Source organism: Elaeis guineensis, chromosome 5 (assembly GCF_000442705.2).
Source record: "Elaeis guineensis isolate ETL-2024a chromosome 5, EG11, whole genome shotgun sequence".
NCBI classification, from domain to species: Eukaryota; Viridiplantae; Streptophyta; class Magnoliopsida; order Arecales; family Arecaceae; genus Elaeis; species Elaeis guineensis.
In genome coordinates, this window is record NC_025997.2 from 109,006,095 (window position 1) to 109,025,461 (window position 19,367).

The window sequence follows — 19,367 nt, forward strand, 5'->3', positions numbered from 1 at the left end:
TATTCAGAAGGAATTCCTATTCTTTGATATTTTGATAACCTCATCTAATACATTACTACCTTCCGGAGAGTATGTTTCAACAGCTAATAAACCAAAAATACCCAATAGAAAAAACAGTTTTGTCCTCATTTTTCAGGAAAATCAACAGCAAAAGTCTACAATATTATTGTGAACTCCTTCAGCGTTCACCCATTAGCCATTACCCACTCCAATTTTTGAACAAGATCAATCTGCCTGCCACCATGCCACATATTGTTATATAGGTTAATGTTGCATTCACTTCACATAAGATAACCTTTTTCATGTCAGTAGGTGTGGCCAAGAAATCACTTATGACAACAGACACACAGATCAGCTGGGTAAACTATAGAATGGATCATCAGAGTCAGTTTATTAGGCATTTTGATTATGCGTTTGTCAACTCTTTCTATTTTTTTTGGTGTGAACAAGTCCCTATCAAAGTCAAAGTGCATGACCAACTTCTACAAATTGTCTATCCTTTTATGCGGTTAGTCCCTTGTCCAACAGTTATTCCCATTTAAGGATATCATCATTTGATGATGTGGTGAAGGGAAAAAGAGAAGCCTTCAACATGGCCACCATCCTAGTCATAGACGATTTGAAGAATGATGATTCTCTTTTCTTAATTTCCTTCTTTTACCTTCTCTTGCTTTACAAGTCCCTCTGTTAAAGCAGTAAAATCCATCTAATGCGTTAAGTTAAACATATATTTGTACAAACATAGAATAGAGATCATTTTTCAAAGTATAGATGATTCAACATCCAAAGATCAACTCATCAATATCAACATAATGACAAGTAATCTCCATGCCAAATTACATGCAAGAATCATGATCCCACATTCATATAAACATATATCATCTATTCATGTACATACATAACAGCACAAATAGTGATGAGAAGAGAAAGAGTAATTCATGGAGATTTCTAGCAAGATGAAGTTGGACATGAAGCATTTATATGCTTCAAGGTCAGATTTATTTCAAAATTTCTCCTAAAGAGGATATAACTTCACAATTTTGATACAAAAGAAATGGCCCAGTCTTAAAAGATTAGATTAAAGAGTGAACTTTGTTTATCAGCAATCTCTCTTTTGAGAAATATGGTGAGAATGCCATTGCTTTCAACGTTAAGATCAAAACATAGAATCAAAACTACAATATCTAATGATGACTAATAGCTATCAGTTATAGTTATATATATATATATATATATATATAACAGAAGACATACCTGCAGGTCCAAGGATTTTAAATTTTTGCAGTTCTGAGCAACGGTTGTCAGACCCAAAGATGTTACGCTAGAACACCAGATTAAGCTAAGTTTCTCAAGTCCTTTGCAGCCCTTGGCAACAGCAGCCAGACCAGCATCAGATAGACTGAATCGATCTAGTTCAGTTTCTTCAGACTCACTGCTTTCAGCCAGATGACGAAATTGCATTGGTGGGCTAGAGTGTCTCTTTCTCTGCATAATGAATCCCAACACTGTAAGTTAGCAATTAGCTAATGGGCGCAATGTTAGAAATAAAGTTCAGCAGAGAATAACTTTGAAAGGCTAGATTAGCCTATAGGAAAAGGAGATACAATAGTTTTGCATTAGTTCAAAACAATGTAATAAATAAATCAGACATCCTTTGACAAATGCTACCAGGGCAGGAAATGACCAAATTCACCCTGTCAATAAAAATATGTAGCTGAAAGATAGGATCTATTTTCTTCCCTTAGATTTCCTCTTATGCAATGAAACACGTAGGATGTCCTGTAAGTAAATAAGCTTCTGCACATAGACACGATGATAGCAAGGTGGTAGAGGTATGCATGCCAAACTTGATGGGTCCCATAACGAGCATGAGACGTAATAAATGATTACTGATTAGTTGTCAGTGTAAGAAGTGGAACAGAAGTGGAACACACTACAGCAACTGCAGGAAAAATCCTAGAAGAAGATAAAATAAGAAAGATTTAACAAATTCAATAATACATGCTGAGTTGACTGGATCTAAAAGAATAAAAAAATATGGAGGCATTATCTTTTGTCAAACTAATAATCCAGAATGTGATATGCTAACATTTGTCTAAGAAGACACTGCTATCATTTCTCCTAAATCCTAACTAAATAGATAAATCTATAATGCATGTTAGGAACCTATTCAGCATTCTGACTGCTAGAGATGATGGTGATAGAACACCCATCAAATAGCTTGTGTCACAGCCTAAATTGCTGTGTATATAATTAAAACCAGAACCAGGCTCATACTATACCAATTTGTGTATGTACATGCAAAAAGAACCATGGACTAAACGTATAATAAGATATAGACCATAAGAGTATATATACAATGAATTTTTGATGGTTTCTCAAAATTAAGTTGCTTTTTGTGCTTAAGAACTAACATATTTGGAACAATTAGATAACATATTCATTTGCGCCAATTCTTAAGTCTGCTAAGTGTTTTCCAGTTCTAGCTTTTCATCCCGCATCGGACTTTCCCCCCATTTTGGAGTCTAAGCTTGACTTAGAATGGGGATACAATACTCAACTAGCACTCAACCCCCGCGTTGCAGGGATTTAATTAATAATAATGATAACATTTTACATTAAAGGTTGCTCTCACCAATTAATCTCATGATGAGATCAAAAGGGTTTCTGAGAGTTCTTCTTTCCAAAGATGGCCTCCCAAATCAGTGAAGGTTGCTATACTTAGTAAATGCCCATATATCGCTTTGCTATTAGCATATAGATAGATAGATAGATAATAATTTAAAATATTCTTTATTTTTTTATCATACTATTTGTACTTAAAAAATAAAAAAAATAAAACTTGACATGTGGCATTGCGGTAGATTATTCTATAATCTTACGTACCAACACGAAATGCCACCCCTAATATCCGTGTATCACTTTACTATTATTATATAGATATCTGTATAAATTGCTCCTCTTTGCATATTGCCACTCCACAGAATCATCCTATGAATCTTGCCTGAATCAGCTTTCTAAACATATATATATATATATAGAAATACAATGCATTCAATCATTATTCATTTAAAGCTTTTACACCCATAATAACAAACATCTAGGATTTTGAATGTCAAAGAACAAATGAAGAAACACAAAAAGATAATGCAAAGAATCAAGAAGAGGACAAAGTCGATGTTTGTTTACATATGGGAATAAAATTTTATCAGCAGAACATTTACTAATATTAGTACAATATAGATGCATATGTCCACTCTGTCTATCACATGGATTTCTAAGATATTGCTGATCAGTTCTATAAAGAAAAACCAACAACTTAATCAACTTTCAATTAATTCTGCACTAGAATATGTATATTAAAAAGGGAAACGTTGCAAAAATCAGAGTTAACTCTCAATTCATAAATAGGAATTCTTGGTGAGTGAGGATATATAAAGATGATAATGAGTTGGAAAGGGCTGGATGATTATAGTTAGAGTTATGGTTATGTAAAGTTTCAACACCATCTATAGTATGCCAATATCTTAATTTTTCAAATCAAAGAGCCCATCCAAAGTAGTTTTCGCACTACAAAAGAAAAGGAACAAAATCCAAAAATATAATATGACCACATTTGTCATGTACATCAGTATCTTTATCAGATTGAAGCAGAAATTTTTCTATTGGATTGACAACCTTTCCAGTTAATGCCTTTGGGAGTTAAGAGCAAGACACAATGAAATTTTGCAACCCTAATAGGCTAATACAGACTTAAAACATCTTCCTTTAACTCAAGCACTAGTTCCATGGCACAAACTGCTACTCGTCTCAGGAAGAGTTCCAAAAGGATCCAGGAAGTTCATGAGATGTTCACTTATTAACAAAAAAGCCGAGACGGAGAATGGTCCAGCCTCTGCGTTCAGCTCAATTAAGCTTGTAATATAGATTCCAAAAAAACTAGAAATTATTTTCTCTACCGTTGATAAACAAAAATGTCTAGTTCTCATACTAATGTACCAAATACCATCATATTTTACAGAAAAAAGAATGCCTCAGTTGTCAGATTGCAAGTTATAGTGAAAAGTACATCAAGGTGTATGTGCGGAGGCCTTGGCAGATCATAGACTCTTGCTAAAGCCCTTAAGTGAGTTTTTCATTACAGAGCAAGTATGGCTTGGAACCAAATCACCTGAACTTGAACACGGCTCAATTATCATATAAGCTGTTATGCCTGGTTTGCACAACCTCCTCTCATTTACATCTTACCCAAATATTATTTCCACATAAGTGAACTCTAGCAAAAGCCAGACAACTGTTCCTTCCAAAACTAGCAATTTTACCTTCTCAAGCTAGCATTTTAATTTACAACAAGATTCTAGATGCACTCCTTAGACCAAGGTTTCAAGTAATAATGTGTGCCGGTTCATGCCAGCGGGAATGTACTGTACTGTAACAATACCAACACCCTTCACTAGGTTGTCACATCATCTATTAAGTTTTCTCTCGCTTTTCTTTTTCTCTTTTTCATGTGTGTGTGTGTGTTTGTTGTTGGGGGGGGAGGGGAGACTGGTTTGGCATGGCTTTTAAATCCATGAGAGCAGAACACAAGGAACAAATATACTCAGATGCTTTAAAACAAAAAATTCTGACTCTCAATAAGCAGTACCACTGAGCACCAGACTCAGATGCTTTAAAACAAAAAATTCTAACTCGCAATAAGCAGTACCACTGATCACCAGGATGTGGTGGGACGGGACATCCACTGTGGCATGGCACATCACATTCCACGGAATAGTCGGAACAGACCCATCCCATGCGGTCTAAGTCTTTAGTTTGTATTCAAGCTTAAAATGTCCAATGTTGACTATTAGATCATCAAGCATACCATATACCTTCAGAACATTAGAAGGCTAGCTGCACAAATGAAACTATTTCCAAAGCTAGGGTTGGTGTTGGGTAGGGAAAGCAAAATCTTATCGATTGCTAAACATGAACTCGATGCAAGTCCAAACCTTTTCTTTTCCAGTTGAAGATGCATATTCTAGACGCACTGCAAACAGAATTTCAAAAGAAATGTCATCTCTCAATTTTAACAATTCTGGTTCAACTCATTGTGCATTACCTTGTTGCAAGCATTATTTCTTTTAAGGTCGGCAAATAAACCATATCAGCATCCACTTTTTCTAACACTAATTTGGCATTCATGTAACTCAACTTCCTTATAATGCCATGACCAGGTTCATACTCTTTCCATAACACCTGATTAAGAAAGGAGAAAGTACCCATATGAAGAGATCCACCTAAATCATTTTGTAATAGTTTTTTTGCAAGTAGCTCCATGTATTCTTCCTTAAACACCAACTTTTCAAAATGTATGAATTGTGCCTTCCAAAACTAACATTACATAGATTACCACATTGCTGATTAACCAGGTTATCCTCTGCAATGAAGTTGAGATTTTAAGATAATAACCTTTTTGTATTCAACAACATTTTTTCAAAATCCCATGATAAGTTGTTCGATTTAGTTCGCCTCAGAAATAGGATTGAACTTGCCCAAAATCCTTGATACCTCTGTCATCAACATATACTCCTAAGGATTTAAAAATCGATCATCTGCCTGTGTTGGTCAGTCGATACATACACAGTTTTGTAAGGAGGTAGTGCAAGTAAGACGTTGACAACTACAGGGTCAAATCAAATAAGTCAAAAAATATATATATATATCAAATAATAAAGATTGGTTCGGGATAGTATGGCTAGGTATGGAGTCAGTTGTACCAGCGAATCATCCATAGTGGTGCTACATGCCATACCCAGCCAATACATTACATACTGAGTGTGCAAGAACTTCACGAACAATACCTCAATCCTCATTCTTCCTCAAGATTCTATTTCTGCTATAGGAAAAGGCAAATTCATAGGTCTCATCTAAATTATAAAAATCATCCACAAAAAGGAATTTTCTTTTTGAAAACATCAATAAGAAACTAATTTAAGATCAATTTGCTAAATAAGAGCATAATTTTGAAAGCAGATGAAGGATTGTAGGACAAAACCTCATGATATGGGAACTTGGTTCTAGCAGAAAGGCCAATTCAAAATGTCTATTAGTGAAGAGGTTCTGGATTCCTATGAAAAGATCAATAATGAGCTCCACAAATTGGTCAGCATACCCAGATGATACAATTGTTATCGTGCAAGGAGATACATGTTCAAGCCCAAGCCACTTTCAAGACACTAGGGAGCATGCATCATGATCAGATTTGGTCTCAAGCCGCTTAAAGACCGTAATGATCAACTCTTCCAGGAGCTTGGCATCAATGAGATTGCAACCCTTATTGCTGGCGGGATCTGATAGTGGTCAAAGGATTTAGAACCAAACAAATGCTAATAACCCTAGATGGCAATGGAAGGGAGCTCTCAAAGTGGAAAGGACCATAATAAAAGTTTGAAGAGAGTGAGGTAAGACAAGGGAAGGTCAGTGCATTTACATTAGAAGTGAAAATTTATTGAGTATTACCCATTTGGATCCATTTCTGTACCCAAACCTATCCATAAATGGATTAGAATTATAGTATCCAAATTCCAAAGAATATATGTATCCATTTAAAAAAACATATGGGATATGAATTTACCAATATCTGATCTTTATTTGATATCCAATTCTTTTGCAATCACATTTAGTTTCATATAGGCCCATAAATTCCAAAGCAAAATAAGTGACAACATCTATGTATCTTTAGTTTAACCTTCTCTTCATATAGTGACATCTTTGATTTGGTAGGCAGCATCCTAAACAGAATCATTATGATTCACTAGAAAAGTTTGATGATCAATTATATCTTTTGGTTCATATTTTTACTATCACCTGTATGTTCTTAAAAAAAAAAAGAAATGGGAGGTTTTTATGCTTAGAATGAGTCTAAAAAAATAAGTGGCGTAAAATTTGATCTATAAAATTTAACCATCCGATCTATACAGCTTTAGTATTTGTACACATCAATATTCAATTCATATCCTAATCTGCTTAAAACAAATATGCGTACAAATTTTAGTGTTCAATTAATACTCATGTTCATAGTAGTCAAAAAAAATGGATATGGACATGGATACGCTAATACCTAACATATCCAATCCATTTTCAGCCCTCATTTACATCCACAATGACAATCGAACAAATAACACCCTATCTTTTGTCCATATTTGACTTTACTCATCATTGAAATCCTTTACCTTCCTAATTATTTCTTTCTATAACTAAAACCTTGACTGATATCTCCCATATGTTACACCAGCTGTTAGTCATTTATGGGGTATCCTTCTACGAGAAATTTCCTTAAATTAAGGAGTAATGCTGCACAGCTGACCTTGATACCCGCATAGCATAAGAGTTGGTGTCATCAAAGGAATTGGTGTGATTCACAGGCCTGGTGGCATAAAGTACCCGTCCTGTCATATGCAGCTCACCCGCAATACAGGGGAAATTCTTAGTGAGGAGACAGGGTGTCGGAGCCTTCTGATTCATACTATTTGCACATAAGTATAATCCATGCACATGCCCAAGTCATTCTTACACTTCATAATCTCATGCTTTACCATGTTTTCACTTCAAAAGATAATTAATCTTTTATTCTAGGTCTGCAACCATCCACAACTACTACACGTGTAAAAGGCATTTGTCAAAAAGTGCATGTCATTATCAAACATCACAGAATTAGATGGGGTAGGATTCTTCAACAGAATGAAAACACTTCAACAGCACTTTGGGTGTACAACTATCTACATACAAGTTTAGATTCTATTTCAGTCAACTCATCCTGGGATTTCAAAGATGTGCAGCAACAAGAAAAGATGGAGACAAACTATGATGCAATGTTCTGCCATGAAGCTCTCATGATGTTGTAAGGTAGATCGGTAGTTCATGGGATACATTCAATTCAACAACAAGATAGTAGTGGCATTCAATTCATGTCAGAATCAATACAATGAACACTAAAGCATGTGATCAGGATGATAATTTTCAGCAACAAGAAATGAGCCTGATCAGTTGTTTATGTTTAATGGGAACGAGCAATCCTATAGCATTCTACTATGTATGGCAGCCATATTTAGCATATTTATACAGAACAAAATCACATTAATGAAGGAATTACTATTAGAAAATTACTACGTATACATTCCCACCAGTGAAGACTAGTAGTCAAACGCAAACACCCATTATTATGCTACTAAAGCACAATATGAAAATAAACTCATGAAAGCTCTCTTATTTCCTTTATTTTATAAAGTTCCACACCTTTAACTGTGCTTCCTTTTCTACATAAGGGCCCATTAATTGAGGCCATCTCTACAAGGAGCTAATCTGCTACCACCAAGTGACTAGAATGTGCTTAATCAGGCCTACATAGCCTCCACATTCCATGGCCTCTATACACTCTTCTCAGCATGCCAAGCTAGCAAGCCCATGCTAACAACCATAGCTTGTAAATCTGTCTTGCTCTTAATTCTTTTTCTCAAGGGCTCTACCATTATGGAAAAGAATCCCACGGATGCTTCCAACCCTTGCTTTCTGCGTCATTCAGAAAATCCAAGATCACGTTGATCACAAGGCCTCTCAACAATCAATTACTATGTTGACTTGACTTCATGCTACGAGTATGATGTTTAATTCTCAAAGCAATGGGGGTATTAATGAAGGTTCAATCCTAAAGTGCCATCTTCATCATCACACAATTATCCCGTTCTAATCATATGGTTCTCTCATGGATGCCGAACATCATTGGCAATATATCTTGCTGACTTCCCACTTGCTGAAAAGGGGACACCCCTGAGAAACATTCATGCACATTTCATTGTATATCTTCCTACACAAATTTGATCAGCTATGGTGAAAAATTATTACACCAGACAACTCAATTAGTAGTCAATGATCCATATTCTGCCAACCAATCAGCAAGTTGATTAGCTTTGCTATAGATACACAATGATTTATAATCACCACAAACCATACTATAACCTCATAGAATCACCCAGACAACCATGGGTTCAGTTATGATAATAGAGCTTTCAAATGGGTCAGAAGAATGTCATAAGGATTCCCTGACCCAACCTGCCAACCTGACCAGAACCTAGCACAAAGTCGCATGTTTAGATGGAGAATGATCATGTTTGCCATAAACAGATTTACCCAGATAACTGTTTATTGAACAGGTCGTGTTCGTGTTTAGCTACTTGACAGGCCTGAACTGAATTGACCTGTTCAATCAGTTTAACATGATCATGACCTGAGACTGGTAACTGACCTAAATACCAAACCATTTTTTGTTTATACAGGTGCAATCATATCTTAAAAGTTCCTATTGTGGAATATTACACAGAGCAACATGTATACAAAATATGCGAAATTAGTGAACTAACAGTAAATCATTAATCAGATAACTGTGTCAGTGTCAAGTGAACCAAGTGGGATCTGGCTTGACAAAGTTGAGTAGGTTTAATAAGTTAGCCATGTTGTCCCCTGTTTATTGAACAGGTTGTATTTGTCAATCACAATACCTGTTTATCACCATTAACACTTCATTTTACATCCCATGCTTTAAAAGCCTAATATTGACTAACAAAACCACTAAGCACACAATATATTACTGCAAAGGCTAGCTTTGAAAATGAACCAATTTCTACCAATTCTGAAAAAAAATCAACAATGAATATTTATCCACTCTAAAGCATCATGTAAAAATCCAGGATCTTATCCAAGAAGGCTACTAGAAGTTATTATTTGGATCCTTGGCCCTACTTAGGTACCCAATATCTCCATAATGCACAACAAATGTGGGACAAAAAACGCCCACACAGGTTCTCACACACTCCCTCCATATAAAATTTGGTGTCCTTAACAAGAAAGAGTCCAATCAAAAACAAATATACCATGACCAATTCATGATCAACCCAAAAAGAGCTTATGCTGCATTGTCCCTGAGCCACACATGGGTCTTGGCTGAGTCCTCTCTGATACTATCTGTAATGCCCAATTACATCATCCAATAAGACTGGCCAAAAGTCATTATTTGAGATCTTTGACCTACTTAAATATCAAAGATTTTCCGAATGCACAACCAATGTCAGACTAAATGCATGTGCACACAGATCCTCAAATATAAACAGGGCAAGTCCAAACCATTTTTATGGCTAGAGAAAAATATCCTATATACAGCAAAATTAACATTTTATCTCTAGCGTCATATTTATTTTACCAATCACAGGTTACCTCATTGGCAATGCATACTAGTTTCATAAGAAGGACAAATAACACATTCTATCAGCAACTTCCTTTTTTTTCCTTCCACACAAATTAAAAATTGTTGTAATGAATCTTCCTTATCATGCTAATTCCAAACTTTCTCTATACGTAACACCCAAAAAAACAACAAAAGTGCCCATCTGACCCACTAAAATCCTTAATTTATTAACCAGCTTTTGTAACTATCATCCACGTATTCCTTTTTTCCAGAATGTATCATTCATGCCTTTGACAGCTTACTCATCTTATGGATCTTTGTGTAACTAAAGAATCTTTTTTTCTTTGACAGTAAGGGATGGGAATCCACCCACACTATATGCACCATCCAAGACTCAAGACTTGATCTTCTGGTAGCTACTTGCTAAGCTGAGTATTATGACAATCGGTCAAGCCCCAATTCACACATAGCTGAAGAGTTAGACTACATGAATGTTGTTTTTTCACGACCATACTCATACAGTAAGTTTATATTATCACCCTGATCTGCATATAGGACCAAACTTATCCAACGTCCTTGAGACCACCGCCATCAATATATGCTCGTACTCAAGATTGGCAAAGCGGTATTTTCGATAATTTGACCTTTTTCCTATTCAACGATCTCCCACCATAATTCTACAATAATTCTAGGTTCAGTCTCGATTACAAATCATAACAGTACCTGGATTCCTTGAAACATCAGGTAACCTTAAAATCTTTCCAAAAAGAAAGCGTCTTTCTCATCAGAAACAAAAAAAGGAGGCTAATTTGCATATTAATTTGTCAGGAAGCGCACAATCATGTAAGCAGAAAGAGGATCAAAGGAAGAACCCTAGACGGAGGCGCCCGCGGCGAGCTAAGAGACACCACCGGAAGGCGCTCATCGACGAAGAGCTTCTGGAGCCCCTTGAACCGCTCGACGACATTCTCCAGCAGCTGATTGGCGGGCCCAGACGCCCCGATCTTTATAGTGCGGCGGGTGGCGCGCTCGAGCTTCCTCCATCGCCGGCACACGAGGGACACCGCGTCGCAATCCGATTTGTCCTCGAGTCGCTGGAAGACGTCCATGATCAGCTCGTCGGGGAGCCTGGAGTTGATCAGGTCGCTACCCCTCATGGCTGGGGGTGATTTGGAGATCGAAATCGTGGAGGGAAGGAAGGAGAATTGGGGGAAGGCGGAGAGCCCTAGAGAGCGGTGGAAATGCCGAGAGCGGAAGCCGCCCGATATGGCATTGCAGAGGAAGGGAAAGAAGTGCTTTACAAGGAGCTTTTATATTTTTATTATATATATATATATATATATATCTCGGCGTCCGCATGCGAAGTTGTTTCTTTTCCGTAAATAAAAATTATTTCAGCCACGTTCTGCCACGTTTACTCTTAAAAATAATAATTTTAAAGGGAGCAAGATCGAGATTAAACCTATGGGCGAAGCCGAGTGGGCTCGGCCTAGATTTGCTTAAAAGACAAATACAATTTGCATAGACGCATGCCCGGGCCGATCCAACTTTCCGGCCTACCTTCTGAGCCTTAGCGTTACTTTTAGGTTGCATTTAATGCATCACTAACGTTCTATATTATCTATAATTTAAATAAATTATCAATAATATTGATTACTATATTTGATACACACAGATAATGTTATAATAAAATTATTGAGAATCTTGATTGACATGTTTGATATGACAATCAAATTACAGATAATGTAATATCAAATTTTTAAAATATCTTTAAATCAAATTTATTAAAAATCTATATATCATGACTTATCCTATTTTTATATAATTTGTTGCAATATATAGAGATACATATGCCCGAAATTATGAAGAAAAATAGTATCTAACTTACCACATCATCCTTTTCGTTCCTTTCCTCCATCCTTTTTTCAGCAAAAAAAGACCAGCAAAAACTCCACTGCTATCTAACCTTCTAAAGTGAAGTCCAAAAAAGAGAAAACTTGGAGGGGTATGATAGCGCCAAGAGATTCACGAAAATGGAGTTCTCCGATGGTGATTTCGTCCAATCCCCCACCGCCCCGCCGTCGCTGTGGCCCTCCACCGTCTCCTTCGCCATGATGTGCCCGTGCCTGCACAGTGCCACCACCATCATCACTACTTCTGGCCCCTCCCCCTCTATCCCATACAAGAACAGCGCCCTGCGCAAACTTCTTTGTACGATGTAGAATTTCTTTGTGCACCAAATACGGTGTAGAATTTCTGCACTGCGTGTGGTGATTGCCCGTGCAAATCTCCCCCAGCGCCAATGCGCATTAAATGCATAAAGGGGGAGTTTGCGTGGGCCAATATCTACACCGCGTGTGGTGCACAAAGATTTTCTCTAGATTTTAGAGCAGATCTCGAACTTTTTAATTATTTTCAAATTTTTTTAAAAATATCAAAATATGTTTTAAGATATTTTTTGAAACATTAAATATGGATAATTAAATGTTATCTATAACATACAAAATGTCTATAATCCCATTAATTTCATGTATCAACAACAATTATCAATTAAATATATAAATATATCAAACATGGCAAAGCAATAAAAAAAAAAAAATTTTTAAAAATCTAGCCAGGCAAGCATGGCCGACTTTAATCCTCGAGCCTAAGCTCAATCTATTTATTATATATATTTATTTTCTCAGTCCAACCTGAGTTACCAAACTCAAAACCTTGGTTTATACCGACCTAGAAGTCTTCGAGCACGAACATGTTGCCCAAGTCACCTAATAATAAATAAAGCTAATTGAGATAAATTGAGATCTAGGTTTATTATATAAAAGATCCAAAATTTTTTGGGATCTTGGCCAATATTTTAGAACTAAGATTTCGAAATGCTGATCAATATAATAAAATATATTATTAAGATTTAATTATTTTTTTTAAATTTAAGAATTTTATATATAATTCTCTCCTGGTGTCACTCTTGCATGGATTTTTTTTTTTTATGGTTGTTCACGTCCACGATCTTCATGAGCTATTTTGCCATGATTCTAGGCTATACCCTAAGAGAGGCATTTCAAGAGTCAATTCCGTTGGAACATGTCTTTAAGAATTATTGATGTAAGTTAAAAGATTAAACAAAATTAACTAATCTTTATTGTAGAAAAATTATAAATAACTTATGGAATAACAAAAAATAAAAAATGATAGAATCGAAAGTATACAAGGTACTATCCCAAGGCGTATTTCTTTCTTTTGTATAAGAAATCCAAAAACATCGCTCAAGATACGCCTGTATCCTCCATTTGCAAGTACGATCGTAAAGGAGATTGATGAAGACTTTTTAGTACACAAAAAAAGAAGAAAAAAATATTATGGTAGAATAAAGAAAGCTTAGAAAGAAAAGGAAGAAAAAGTATTATAGTAGAATAAAGAAAGCTTAGAAAGAAGAAGGAAAGGCTTTTAGATGGCTTATTGAATTAGGTCCTAAAAAGACCATTTTATAGTCAACCAATACGATAGGTGGAATTTTTATTGACTCATTAAGGTCTTTAATAAAAAATCCAATGGTCAAAAAATAAAAATAAGATTAGAGACATATGATCGCTGGTAACTAGGAGCCCAACGATCAAAAATAAAAATCATGATAATAAAGAGATAAAATATTTACATGATAAAATTAAAAACTAACATTAAAATGCTTGGAGGAGAATTTTAGGAAAATTTTGAGTTTTTCCTTTTAGAATCTCTCCAACAATCCCCCACAAAACTTAAACTTTTTTCAAAAAAAATAAAATAAAATAACGTAAATTTTTATGTGCTTATAATATGCAATAGGTAAGGTGACTTAAGCTTACTTAGTATGAATAGTTTTTATTTAAAGGAAACAGAGTGAATCAAATCTTGAATTATGTTTCTTTGATTCAGACTTCAACTACCGCACATATAGTACAGAGATTTTTCATCGCTAGTTGTGCATTAGTGGCCCTACATATGTACCTTAATTAGTCCAAATCTTATCTGCAGCTATGTACAAATACTCTCATATAGATGAATCTCTCCAAGAATGTGTATAGTGTCACATTTCGAAAAATACCTTTTGGATCTCATTTAGAGATAGACTCTTCCTAATCACTACATAAGAGTACTAATCACCATAGGGATAGGGATGAAGTCTATGACTCCTATATTATATAAATCACATATGCTCTCTGATCAATCAATTAGTTTATTTTTACTACATTGAACCTCTTTTAAGAAATTTCTTATCATAAAAGTTGAGTTCCCATTATTGGAAGATCTATTATGAGCAAAGCCCTATCCCCCTGATAACTCTAGGACCTTAGTCTTATTTAAACTTTTTGTAAGACAGACCGATAAAAGAGGTCCCTCTCTATAATTTCTGAGATATAATGACAGTGAGATTCAAATTATCAACAATACTATAACAGAATGTTTCGTAGATAGTTTTACCATATGACTAATGACAATAATGACTGATGTAAGAAACTTAAAATCAATTCAAAAAACTTTAATGTTAAAATGATAAATAGTCTGTAAGAAATTTAAGGGCATGAAAATGATGAATACAATATGACAAACACACCTGTCATCAGCTGTATAAGTTATAAAACCATAACTGGCAATTTACCTAGAGCCATGAAGCAAAATCTTGAGCACTACAGGCCAAAAGTACCAAGGCAAACAGTTCACATATAAGAAAATTCGGATGGGTTAATGTTTTGTTATGCAACTGAAACTGCGTTTGTTTGGCATTTACTTTCCTCTGGCAAGTTTGTCGCTGAGATGAAGGAATCATAAAATCGAACCAAATAAATGGGACAGTGTTGCGGCCAATCTCCTCATCGTCTGGTCATCGGAAACGAGCGCCTGTAAAAGAAAATTCATACTGATCGGAGGTAGCTCCGGCGGAGACCCTCCGACGGTCAAATCAGAGAGGAGACTAGGCAACAGTGAAAAGAAAACAAGGAGCTCAACGAGAGAGGGAAAGAGAGAGAGGGAGCAAATCCAAGAGTTTTTCGAAGGACCTCTAGCACTGTTGCCTTCCCCGATATATATAGTGGAACATGGTATGGCGCCGTCATTAATGGCGCGAACAATTGAAGAATTGTCAACTCACTGAAGACTGTCAGAGTCGCCGTAAAGGTGTCAAATCGCCGTGGGGCGGTCAAATCGCTAGAGTTGACCATGCCTTAGGTGGGATAATGCCCCTAGACGACAGTGCCGCATGCCGTTGTCAGGACTGACAGTCTCCGACAGTAGTACGGCGATTGGAGGAGCCAACCGACCGTAGGTCGGCGGCCAGCTGAGGGGCGTCGGGTGAAAATTTGAGCCCCTTCGACAGTCAGTCGGGCACGTTGCAGGAGTCGGGCGTCGGACTCCATAGTGCAGTCGGTTGGGAGAGTGGAAAAGGTCCGTCCGACCGACGTATCCTCAGTCGGTCGATAGCCGTCGAACGGCACCCGTCGATCGGTCGGTAACGGCTCCCACCGGTCGGTCGGTCGGTAAAGTCGGACGTTGGACATGTAGGCCCGATGATGAGTCAGCATAAGTGAGGTCGGTCGGTATTTCCCAACAGATAGAGCTTGAAACCTCCCAAGTTGCTCAGAAGTCTCTCTGAAAACTAAGCATTTCTTTTGAACAACCAATTAACAAGTTCAAGAAATTCTAATGTTCCATGTATTGGCACAAGGAAATACATTGCTAGCAGATAAATACATTTCAGGAGTGTAAGAATGGATGAGAATCAAAATTAGTGACAAATTTTTAGTATGTCATTGTGATCCGTATCACTTTCAAAGGCAATAATGCTGTGAAAAATCTATACTAACAGAATATCTCATAGTTTTAATTGAGTAGATAGTGACAGTAATAAAATAGTCCATACTTTATGCAAATAATCACTACTACAGGACAGGACTACGGCAGCGGTTCCACAACCATTGCAACTGTCATCGTCACCGTAGGTGTATGACAGCGGTCATTGCAGTGGTTACTGCAACCGCTGCTATAAAAATGTATAATAGTGGTTATTAAATCGTTGTTAAAATCGGATCTATCGCAGCAGTATATAGCAGCGATCCGCTGCTATAAGATCTATAGCAGCGATTCCTAAATCACTACTATAGCTTCTACAGAAATAGTTTAGGAACCGCTGCTATAGATTCTCTAGCAGCGGTTACAAAACTGCTACTATATCTTCTACGCAGGGTCGGTCCTGACATTTTTTAGACCTAGGGCTAAATGAAAAAATGAGACCTTCTCTATTAAAAATTAACATACTTTAAATATTAATTATCGTTGAAAAATTAATCTACGTACAATAATTTTTTATAGATATATTCGTTAAGCAGTGTATAAAACCCATCATTAATCTATTTAATTATTTTTCTTGTTATAATATTGTAGAAAGCCATCCTTACACCCTATTGGAACATCAATACAAGGTCTAGGCCTGGGGCCTGGAGCGGTCGCCCAGTTTGACCTGCCCCAGGGCCGGCCTTGGCAATTACGAAAGTGCTGTGATTATGGCAGCGGTTACAAAATCACTACCACAGAAAATAAATCTATGGCAGCAGTTACGAAACTGCTGTCGTAGAAGCAGGGCCGGCCCTGGACAGGTCAAACTGGATGACCGCCCCAAGCCCCAGGCCTAGACCTTGTATTGATGTTCCAATAGGATGCAAAGATGGCTTTCTACAATATTATAACAAGAAAAATAATTAAATAGGTTAATGATGGGTTTTATACACTGCTTAACGAATATATCTATAAAAAATTATTGCACGTAGATTAATTTTTCAATGATAATTAATATTTAAAGTATGTTAATTTTTAATAGAGAAGGTCTCATTTTCTCATTTAGCCCTAGGTCTAAAAAATGTCAGGACCGGCCCTAGTAACTGCTGTCATAGATTTATTTTCTGTGGTAGTGATTTTGTAACCGCTGCCATAGATTATGGCAGCGGTTATTGAACTGCTGTCATAGATTATGACAATGGTTGGTACAGATATATGATAGCAATTGGTACGGATATGGCAGCGATTGCGCAACCACTACTATAGGCTTTTAGACAGCAAAAAAAATATAAATTTTTTTTTTATCTTTTTTTATCTAATAAATGCAGTTCAATATATAATTACTCAAATTAAAATTTGAAAGAACTAAAAATTTTTCATAAAAATCAATAATAATGCAGTAATATATCTTAAATACTCAAATTTTATTACTGCTCAAATTATATTATAATATTTTTTAAATAAAAATAAAATACATCAAAAATCTACTAAATCTAAATCCTCCTCTCCAAGCATCTCATCATCACCAGAAGGAGCTGGAGCTGGAGCTAGAGCTAGAGGTGTTGGAGCAAGAGCTGGAGGGGCTGGAGCCGAAATACTGGCCAACATGTCTTGAATGCTTGAAAAATTAGCTCCAAGATGAGCGAAGAGTTGTATTATTATCGCATATATGACGCTCTGTAGTTGAGATGCGCACTCCTCGGTATGAGATGCACGCTCTTAAGCCTGAGCTGCCTGCACCAAGGTCTCATCAAGCTGCTCTTAGCTAACGATCTCAGAAGTGTGTAAGGAGACGCTCGCCTCAGATCAGTAGCTCGTCGGCATATATTCGGATCTGCAATGAATCCTCTCAGAGTTCTCAGGTCTCAAGACCTGAGACAAATGGTCATGAGGGCCAAAGGTGTCCAGGCCCTCACCCGCAAGCACGTCTAACTGCTCCTGTAATTGCAAATTCAAATAAAATCTCATAAGAAATACTATAATACTAATCGTATTAATCATATTTTAGTTATTACTTGCAAAAATCTTTCTGATCGCGATGTTCATCGGCCTGCCCTTCTTGTCCATACGACTAGATCGGAAGATGGCACTACGGATGGGCATCACCTCCTCTCTCGTCAACTATAATATCAATCAGCTTATTAGAAACATGCAAAAAAATAATAATTCAATAACTTATAAATGAAGGATTAGAATTTATTACCTCTCTATGCACACGACTAGCTATAGACTCACGGTCGAGAGTGTGCGTGTACTCCTGAGCGGTCGGATTCTCCCAATTCTGACTGGAGGTAGCCTAAAAAGTATTTAAATTACATAAGTTAAAATCAAATATAATTATTAATGTAATAAAAAATTCATAAGTTACAAATTAAATCTGAAACTCCTGGCTCCTCCAATGCCTGACCATCTCCTCCAACTGACTCGAAAGAGTTTTGGATTCAAGGAACAAGCTCCTCCTCAGTGTCCCTACGGTGCTCTAGCCACCCTCTATGGAGCTTGACCTGGTAGTTTCGGTATAACTCTCCAATCTTCTGCAGTCAAACATCTCGAACCCTTTCATGATTTGAAAAGCCATACCTCTTCTGCACAAAATTATCAGAAGTCAGTTATGAAATTATTCTAATCAAATATAGTGTAAATAGATCACATGCATATATAAAATTATGATACACTTACCCAAATCTTCTCCCATACCCGATCTTTGACACCAGCATCTATCAATGGCTAGTTTATAGGTAGTACGAAAATGATGTCGGACTGCCTTACAAGCACTCTGAAAAAGAAATGCATTTCTCGTACAGTCTGCCATACTGGCCTCCCCTCCTGATCGTACTCCACCATGATGTAATGCTGGCAGTTTCATACATGCAGCATGCGTGTGGGATCACGAAATGTCCTACTGGATGATGCACCTGCAATAAAAATATATTACGAATATATAAGAATGTGCAATAACTATACAATAAATAAATAATTGACACAATAAAAATCTACTCTCACTGGGATCATGCGACATGGATGCCAATAGAGCTAGATCGATGGGTGGAGTATGTGCCAAAGATGTGGCTGTCGGTGAAGACTTGGATGCCGATGGTGCCTACAAAGTCGAAGCCAATGCAGAGGTGGATGGAGTATGCTCTGACAACGGCTCAAATGCGGAGCTCTGCATAGCCCATCGAGGGGCGGGAGTGAAAGTTAAATGGCGTTTCGGTGCCATTGTGATCTGCAACGTTAATAAACATTAACCAATATAACATGTTAAATAATAATATTAGTAGAGCATCAATAAATAAATACTAACATTTATATCTGGATGTTGAACTCATCGCCTAGTGAC

At 36.7% G+C, this 19,367-nt stretch overlaps 1 protein-coding gene across 6 annotated transcripts in view; it reads right to left on the bottom strand.

Moving 5' to 3' along the window:
- The window catches only part of LOC105045394 (F-box/LRR-repeat protein 4), a 30,625-nt gene extending 19,109 nt beyond the window's left edge, over positions 1-11,516 (bottom strand). For all 6 annotated transcript variants that reach the window (XM_073258066.1, XM_073258065.1, XM_073258063.1 and 3 more), the window contains exons 1-2: positions 11,095-11,516; positions 1,255-1,485 (exon numbers count right to left, since the gene is read on the bottom strand). In XM_073258066.1, the coding sequence (XP_073114167.1) occupies positions 1,255-1,485; positions 11,095-11,379 (516 nt within the window). In that variant the 5' untranslated portion in view covers positions 11,380-11,516. The remainder of the gene's footprint in view (positions 1-1,254; positions 1,486-11,094) is intronic.
- Between the last annotated feature and the right edge of the window lie 7,851 nt (positions 11,517-19,367).